At 36.7% G+C, this 9,688-nt stretch overlaps 1 protein-coding gene across 1 annotated transcript in view; it reads left to right on the plus strand.

The window, feature by feature from the left end:
- The window catches only part of trx (trithorax), a 261,612-nt gene extending 252,535 nt beyond the window's left edge, over window positions 1–9,077 (plus strand). Inside the window, exon 15 of the mRNA XM_067138870.2 lies at window positions 7,418–9,077. Within this exon, the coding sequence (XP_066994971.2) occupies window positions 7,418–7,591 (174 nt within the window). The 3' untranslated portion in view covers window positions 7,592–9,077. The remainder of the gene's footprint in view (window positions 1–7,417) is intronic.
- Window positions 9,078–9,688: the final 611 nt, after the last annotated feature.

Here is a 9,688-nt window from a genome sequence, read left to right on the forward strand (position 1 = left end):
TTTTGCTAGGGGCTTTACGTCGCACCGACACAGATAGGTCTTATGGCGACGGTGGGATAGGAAAGGCTTAGGAGTTGGAAGGAAGCTGCCGTGGCCTTAATTAAGGTACAGCCCCAGCATTTGCCTGGTGTGAAAATGGGAAACCATGGAAAACCATTTTCAGGGCTGCTGATAGTGGGATTCGAACCTACTATCTCCCGGATGCAAGTGCTGGAATTTAAAGGCTGTACTACTGTAAGGAAATAATAACAGAAGGTGCTTACCCATGTGTTAATTAAGGGGAGATTAGTCCCTTGGTTGTTTACTGAGGTTTGATGGTCACTGACTTGCTGCTACGTGTGTTGTACGAATGCGATCATAGAGACGGGGAATATAGTGGGAAGGGGAAGGGAGGGAGGACGTTACGCGAGTTGTCGGCCAATGGAGGGGATGCAGTGCTAGGAGGCGTCGTAGGTGTGGCTACTGTTGCTGTTGTTACTATTGTACAGGAGAATTGAAAGCATGTTTATAATGGAAAATCTTCATGAAATTTTTAGCATTAATTCCAAAGTTAGCTATTAGATTGGGGATTTGCTCAATTTAAATTACTATTTTTATTAAAGTACTGGTCCAAGGAAATGTAAGCATTTTCATACCCGGTCATTAGACTGCTTTTATTTACGTATTTGAGTATTTGCATATCTTGATCAATAGTACTGAAATTATGCCCTGTGTCCCTCATATGAATACTCATGGCGGAATGCTTTTTGTGTTTCAAGGCATTATAATGTTCTAAATACCTTATTCTAAAGCTACGACCAGTTTGCCCTATATAAGAAAAATTGCACTGTGTGCATCTGAGTCTATATATTCCCGAGTTTGAGAATCTGGCATAAATTGTATTAACGGAGTTGGAATTGAAAAGAATATTACGGTTGGTGTTGCGGGTCCGGTATGCAATGTTAATATTATGCTTTTTAAATTGTTTAGTGACATTGTGAATAGCTGGGTTGGTAAAAGTAAAAATAGCAAAATTTGTTTTTTTGGTTTTTTCGGGAACTAATGTAGTTGTACACCTATGATTCTGGTGATCATATCAGGTTTAAAACCATTCATCATGGCTAATTCTTTGATGAAACGTAGTTCTTTTTCTCGATTAGAAAGAGGAATGTTCATGGCCCTGTGAAACAGGCTGTAAAATGTAGCCTGCTTATGGGAGTGGGGGTGCGAGGTTTCGCTTTTTATTGTTATAGGGAGCGGCAGATGGTTTCCTGTAAATTTGGTAAATGAACTTATCTTTATCTCTAGTCAAAGTTAAGTCTAAAACATTTAAGGAGTTGTTGACCTCGTCCTCTTTAGTAAACTGAATACTGTGGTTAAGGTTGTTAAGGAGCCTGAGTACGTTGTCACTATTATTCAATTGTTTATCTATGATCGCGAACGTATCGTCCACAAATCTTAGCCAGAGATTTATGCCGTTAATTTTATTAATTATTGATTTAGTTTCCATATCGTCCATAAAGATGTTTGCAAGAATGCCAGAAATTGGGTCGCCCATTGCTAATCCTTTTTGATGATATATTTTATTATTGAATGTGAAATAGTTATTGTTAAGTACGAATTTCAATAAATTAATAAAATCGTCTATTTCATATCTGCTTAGATTGTTATGTTTCATAAGGTTAGATTTTACAGTGTTAATTGTGTCATTTACGGGTATGTTTGAATACATGTTAGTGATATCATATGATACCATAACATGATTCTGTTAGCTTGAATGTGGACAATTTGTTGCAGAAGTCGACAGAATTCTTTATGTAGGCTTTGTTATTGAATTTATAATGCTTGTATAGGAAACGATGCAAAAATTTTGAAACGTTATATGTGGGACTATTTCTACAATTTATAATGGGGCGCATTGGTATCCCTTGTTTATATATTTTTGGTAGAGCTCTGGCTGTGGGTAACTTAGAGTTCATTATGGTAAGTTTCTGTTGTTCGTACTCTTGTTAAAGAAAAGAAGACTTTTTTAACAGGTTCTTAAGATCTCGTTGCATTTTTAATTTGGGGTCTTTTTCCACTATATTATAAGTTTCAGCAGAAAAGAAACCTTTGGTTTTGCTAATGTATTCTTCTTTATTCATTAGTACCGTTGTGGGACCTTTGTCCGCTTTTGTAACTATGATATTGTTATTTATTTTTTTTTTTTTTGATAGGGGCTTTACGTCGCACCGACACAGATAGGTCTTATGGCGACGATTTTTTTTTATTTTACTCTTGATTCCGGTTATCTGTTTGTTAAAGTTTGATATTGACTTGGATTTCAATTCTTTAACTAACTTAGTATTTCACGTCATTTCAATGTTCAGTAGGGAGTTTTAAAATACTAGATTCAGCCTCGGCAATACTGGTAATGAGGTCATCAGACTTATTGGGGTTGGGCCAGCCCAGTATTAACACACTACTACACAAAATATAATAATGTTTGAAACACAACACGAGGAAGTCCCATAAGGTTATTTACGCCGATCCAGATGACGTTTTATCATCAGTGCAGTTTGTTTTTCAACCAATATATGTGATTTTAGCATTCCTCACCCTTATGTGAATAACTGTTTTTAATCATAAACAGTCTAATGCAATCGAGCGAAGATTATTGTGGTCATTGATTTATACGAACATTTAATCACTACATACTATAGTAACATTTCATGTCATTCATTCCACTTACATTTTAAGCAATTTTAATGATCAATATTTGTTTTAATAGACATAATATAATCTTATTGATTATTTTTAAATTGTTAAAATTCGTATTTTATCAATGTATATTAGACGTTTTTTCGTTATATATACCAGGATCAGGACCCTGACCCACCATGGATTATGTTATCTATAGCTGATGATGCTCACTAAGATTGAGCAAAACATGTCCTACTTGTAATTAAATGGTTTTATCCTAAATATAAAGGACTATTGTGTATTGGAAAGGTGGTTTTATTAATATAATAACTTTTTATAATATCATCAGCGAACCTTTTACAGTGTATCCTTTACCCTTTCACCTTTAACAACTTCAGTTCCAGCTTCCACAGAAGGTATCTTACTAACACTCCATGCTAATCTTATTACTACAAAGCTATTTCATCCCTGCCTTCCCACTATATTTCACCATTTCAGGTGTAATTTCATCTAGTCCTGCTGCTTTATGACAATGGAGTTTATTTACCGCCCTTTCCACTTCTTCAAGCATAGTTTCATCAACATCATTGCCCTCCTCCCTATGAGTTCAGTTGTTTGCGACGTCACCAGGAAGATTTCCATTTAGCCTACGGCGAGAAGATTTTCAAAATATTCCTTCCACCTGTCCAGTGATTCCGTGGGATCTGTAACGAGTTCACCTCAAAACACTATTCATTTTCCTTTTCCCTCCCTTCCTAAGATTCTTTATTACTGTCCAGACAGGTTTCCCTGCTGCTTATCCTAGGCTTTCCAGGTTATTATCAAAATCTTCCCAAGACTTCTTCTTGGATTCAACAATTATGGTTTCACTCATTTTCTTTCGTCTACATACAAGATCCTGTCTGCATCAGACCCTGTTTGGAGCCATTTCTGATACGCCTTATTTTCACTTTTACAAGCTGATCTCTTCTCTAATGGGTTAGGGATCACCCTTGGATTGTATAGTCCTAGCTGCCTCAGTACAAGGAGGGTCATGAGTCAGAATATGTTGCACTGTTTAGAACTTTTCACTAATTATATCCATGTACTCCTGTATAATTTCCTTGTCCTGGAGATTTTCTACTCTTATTAGTTTGCAGACAGATTTCACTTTCTCTGTCTTAGGCCTAGATATGCTTACTTGCCTAGCGGTGAATAGCCTTATGCTTGAAGAATGCATTTGTAACTGGTAATCCTGTAGACCAGAAGACCAGCAAATGTTTCCCATTCCTATTAGCTTCCATATCTTCCCCACATTTACCAATCACCCTTGTATATCGTTCAGTTCTATTTCCAACTCTCGCGCTGAAATAGCCCATTAGCACTATCCTATCCTTGCTGTAGACCCTGACTACAATGTCACTCAATGCTTCATAAGATTTCTCAACATCCTCATCTGAACCCTCACATGGTAAATACACTGAGACAATTCTCATCCTAATTCCTCCATCTGCCACATCTACCCACATTATTTACTCATTTATATGCCAAACAGAAAATATGTTGCATGCAACAGTATTCCTGATGAACATTCCTACCCCACACTCTCTCCTTCCCCTTTTAACCCCTCTCAAGTACACTTTATAATCTCCTATCTCTTTCTTGTTATCTCCCCTTACCCAGACATCATTAACTTCTAACACATCCAGATGCAGCCTCTTTGCTGACTCAGCTAGTTCTACTTTCTTCCAGAAGCCCCGTTAATATTGATAACTTCCCATCGATTTCCATTTCATTCACCAAGTTGTTTCCAAGGAGTTCCTCGGCTGTCAAATGGGAGTGAGACTCTCTTACTCCCATACGTCCGAGGCTTGCTTAAAAGTTTTTGGACCGGGCGAGTTGGCCGTGCGCGTAGAGGCGTGCGGCTGTGAGCTTGCATCCGGGAGATAGTAGGTTCGAATCCCACTATCAGCAGCCCTGAAAATGGTTTTCCGTGGTTTCCCATTTTCACACCAGGCAAATGTTGGGGCTGTACCTTAATTAAGGCCACGGCCGCTTCCTTCCAACTCCTAGGTCTTTCCTATCCCATCGTTGCCATAAGACCTATCTGTGTCGGTGCGACGTAAAGCCCCTAGCAAAAACAAAAAAAAAACTTTTTGAGCGTGCTTGGTAAAAATTCTGTGAAGCAGGATGCTACCCTTAATTACACATAGTCCCAATGAGGATCTCTCCTCTGATGGGTTAGGGATCACCCTTGGATTGTAAAGTCCTTGCTGCCCCAGCACAAGGAGGGCCATGACACAGAATATGTCCGAGATGCCCACTCCCATTCCATAACAATTGGTATCCCAACTCACAGAATGACTTACTAGGCCACTCAGCTGTTGTCCATGGTTCACGAACTACGACATGACTACAGTAACTCACACCACGAACCAGAATATAGCATTTAAAAAGAGTTCTGGAATATGCAAAATTAGATGGTAATAGGGCAGCAAAAAGACAATTTGGATTTCTACCAACTGAGAAAAATGATACGAGAATGGCAAAAACACGAAAAGCACTTGTTGAACCTGGGAAAAAAATTAACACTTTTTTAGGACGCATGCTGAAAAATGGTCAGGAACAAAGGAATGTTTCCTGTTTCCGCCTGCTTAGTGTTACCGGTGTATGAAAAGACATGGACTACTGATGCACTGGCACTAGGATTTTGCAAAATATGCCAACAAAATATGAATCCAAACTAGCGGAATTTCAAAAATTTGATTGATGCACAAACACAAACTCGGTTGAAACAGGATCAAGTTGGTAATATGGACAAAGTGCCTCTAACTTTGATGTTCCATCAAACAGAACTGTTGCTATTAAAGGAGCTATGATCATCACAATAAAAACATCTGGCCATGAGAAGTCACATTACACTGTTGTGTTATCTTCCTGTGCAGATGGTACAAAACTGGCTCCAATGGTGATTTTTAAGACAAAAACTGTACCCAAAGATAAAATTCAACAAGGTATTTACCTTCATGTTCAAGAGAAGGGATGGAGGGACAAAAATGGAATGAAAGTGTGACAGGAGAAATAGTAGGTAGTTGAAATGGTTCTTCAAGACTCCTTTCATGTCACTTTCTGTCCTAACCAGATTTCCATTTTCATCTTCAAGTGCCTTTATGGTATTCATTGGTTTCCTTTTACCTCTGATAACACTATACAGTAGTTTCTTATTGCCTCTGCTGTCTTCCTCCAGTTTCTGAGTGAATATATTCCATGCCTTGATCTTTTCTTCTGTAACTGTTAACATCCAGTTTCTTGTTTTGGTATAATTGTTCGAGATTTCTGATCTTTGCCTCGTCTGTAGTAAGATCCGGTTTATTTTTCTCCTGATCCCTTTCTTTCTGCAAGAGATTTCTTTAGATATAATTTATTCTTATAAAAAATTTCCACTTATTCAATACATTCTTTTTGCAATGCATATATTTACATTGCATTTAGTTGCTTGGAACTAGTTTCGACCCTACTCGGAGTCATCATCAGCCATAATCAAATAAATACACATTCTAGTCAAAATATCCTAAAACAATACGTATTCTATTTTGCTAGTTGCTTTACGTCGCACCGATACAGATAGGTCTTATGGCGACGATGAGACAGGAAAGGGCCGTGGTCGGGCTGAGTGGCTCAGACGGTTAAGGCGCTGGCCTTCTAACCCCAACTTGGTAGGTTCAATCCTGGCTCAGTCCGGTGGTATTTGAAGGTGCTCAAATATGACAGCCTCGTGTCTGTAGATTTACTGGCACGTAAAAGAACTCCTGCGGGACTAAATTCCAGCACCTCGGCATCTCCGAAGACTGTAAACGTAGTTAGTGGGACGTAAAGCAAATAGCATTATTATTATTATTATTATTATTATTATTATTATTATTATTATTATTATTATTATTGAAGCAGCCGTGGCCTTAATTAAGGTACAGCCCCAGCATTTGCCTGGTTTGAAAATGGAAAACCACGGAAAACCATTTTCAGAGCTGCCGACAGTGGGGTTCGAACCTACTATCTCCCAAATACTGGATACTGGCCGCACTTAAGCAACTGCAGCTATCGAGCTCGGTACGTGTTCTATTAATGAACAGCATAAAACTAATGATATGAATTGTATGAACAATTATAGTATGTGCCGTGATGAGTAGTTGAATTGGACCAAGCGCTATGGTTCTGGGTATGTTACAGATGTTAAAATGTTGTTATGTAGCAATAAAAGTACCTAAAGTAATTACAATAAATTATGCTAAAATGTCGAAGTACAAATAGTATACAAGTGATTTTCTCTAGTAAATTCTGTAGGTATTACAATCTATGTTGTGGATCAATTATGCACTGCTTTAACTAGTTGACATGTGTCATTGGGTAGAATTTAACTCTTAGTACAGAAAGTACAGATATGTCTTCCATCAGAGTCCTAATAATGTTGATATGGCTTGCAAGGATTAAGTAATGCAATTGTGTGGACTAATATGAACATGTCAATTGAATATCCTCTAAGATTGTAAATACACACTGCACGTGGTGTTTTGAATAGATGGAAGTCTCAATCCATTGCAGAACAATTAGGACCTTGTGCGGCAGTATCTGAAGCATAGCTAGCAGTGTGCATCTGGTGTTTCATACACATTTTCAATCATAGAAATGAAATTAATTTCAGGATAATGTATCAATGAAAATATTGTATATATTAATGCTAGTAAAACTATTTGAATTATATATATTTCATTTGTTACAGCCAAATTGTTATTCTCGAGTTGTGGATATCTTGGGGAAGAAACACATCTTGATCTTTGCTCTTCGTCGCATTCCTCAAGGAGAAGAGCTTACATACGACTACAAATTCCCGTTTGAAGATGTTAAGATTCCTTGTACTTGCGGTTCTCGGCGCTGCCGCAAGTACCTCAATTAGATAATGTGTTACTTTATTGCTCAAAACTTTGTAAGGACTCGCACGTGTCAGATTTTTATTTTGCTTCTTATGCATAATTTTCCACGTAATATCTGCTTTGAAAATCTATTTTCACATACTTAAATCTCAACCCCTCACTCTTTCTAGTTAAATCTGTGTATCAAGTCCATTTTTGTCCATGAAATAAAAGAGAATAAGAAAAATTTTATGAAGCTATGAAAGATTAAATTAGAATGGAAGAGTAACTTTCCAAAGTGAAGCCACTGTAAGAATTCATAGAATACAGAGAACACATTTTCATGATGACATCTTTATCAGTGTGAGTGAAACACTTTCACTTTGTACCGATGAGGATGACAAAAAATATTTGTTTTATTTATGTCATACTGTATGATGTACATTTCTGTTGTGTCTCCCATACATTTTTTTTTTCTCCCCTTCCAGCATGGTAGTTCTGCTCGTTTTCCTGAATGGCATGTTTGTGTAGCCATTTCAGATAACGAATGGTAAAACACAGATATGATGTTTAATTCTGTTGTTTTCTCATCTGAGCACGTGGCAGTTGTTACAAAGACTCGTGCATTGAGCAATATGCAATCTTACCCGCCTATGTTTTGTAAATATTGTATATTTATGTAAAGTGACGAACCGAATGAAGTGATAATCTGAGGAGGCAGTTACCTCTCTTCAATATGTAAATTTTTCTCATTGTAAATTTCATTTCACATGTTTTTAAATTGTGAACATATGACTTGTGTTTTAGTAGCAGTATAATATATATTTTTTGTTATTTTATGTGCAGTTCAATGAAATTTATTTGACGATTATTACTGGTGTGTGTGTGTAATTGTTAACTGCAGCATGAGTGATTCTAAAAGACCCCTGTTAACAGTATAAGTCGATCAATTATAATATTAAAGTATTATGTATGGGCTTAGAAATGCAAATTAAAATTGTACCAAAAATTTAGTTTAAGTAATTTATAAGTTTTTATTGATTTAACATGTGAGTGAGTGAGTGAGTGAGTGAGTGAGTGAGTGAGTGTGTGTGTGTGTTGATAATGTTCACATTAGCTCGGCAAAGCGATTCATGTAAAATATATGAGGATCATTCAGTGATGTGAATTTACATATTGGTGCTGCGCTGTGAAGATATTTCTTTTTCAAAAATAAATGACAGGAAGTTCAATTCTGAAGTGATATAATAACACCTTAAACAACAAATACGTGAAGAATAAGCACACATCCATAGAAGATATTGCATTTTCCTGATGGATTCATATTCACTATTGTTCTTTGTTTAATAGAACATCTGTAAAAGTTGTAAGCAACAATTTTTATTTTGAAAGTATTCAAGCTATTTAGGCTTTTTCAAGCATTTTACCCCACTGTGATAGCAGGCTCATTAGTTGGAATGCCATACCTCTCCAAGATGCTGACGAATAGTGTGCCTTTGAGACAGCACTGCAAGCCTCCGCTATAGCACATTGTACCTCCACTTCTATAAATGCTTTCCTTTTTCTTTTCTTTTGAAAAGAGAACCATAATTTAATTACACAGATTGTAAATATTGAAAAATTTATGCTCTTGAGATTTTTTCAGTTGTGAAATTACCAGCATTTTGTTTTTCTGTTGGGTTAAGTAAGCTGGTCAGTTATATTTGCAAGTTCATTGGGGGCAGGAGGAGACAAGTAAGCACCGAGATTGTCCTTTCTAGTTGTAAGATCACGAAATACTGAAATTTTCTTTAATGCTGAAACTAGGTCTGATGTAAAACTGTTGAACATGAGCTTTGTTTCTACATAGAGGGTGATTAAATTGCAGATGTAGTAAAATGCCTATAAGATGTTGAAGCACAGCATCATTCAGCACTGTATGTTCGATTCAGATAACCACTTATCATTCAAATTTTCAGTGACAAATCTCAAACTAATTGAAACTGTTTATTACATAATAGATCTTTGACTAATTGAAGCTATTAGGTGCATAATTTAATTCTAGTTTGTTTATATCTTAGGTAATTATTCTGTGATTCACTCAGCAGTCTGTTGCAATTAATGGCCAGTCTGTTTTTTACTCTGTTACTTTTAAACAGTGC

The sequence above is a fragment of the Anabrus simplex genome, chromosome 1 (assembly GCF_040414725.1).
Source record: "Anabrus simplex isolate iqAnaSimp1 chromosome 1, ASM4041472v1, whole genome shotgun sequence".
Classification (NCBI taxonomy): Eukaryota; Metazoa; Arthropoda; class Insecta; order Orthoptera; family Tettigoniidae; genus Anabrus; species Anabrus simplex.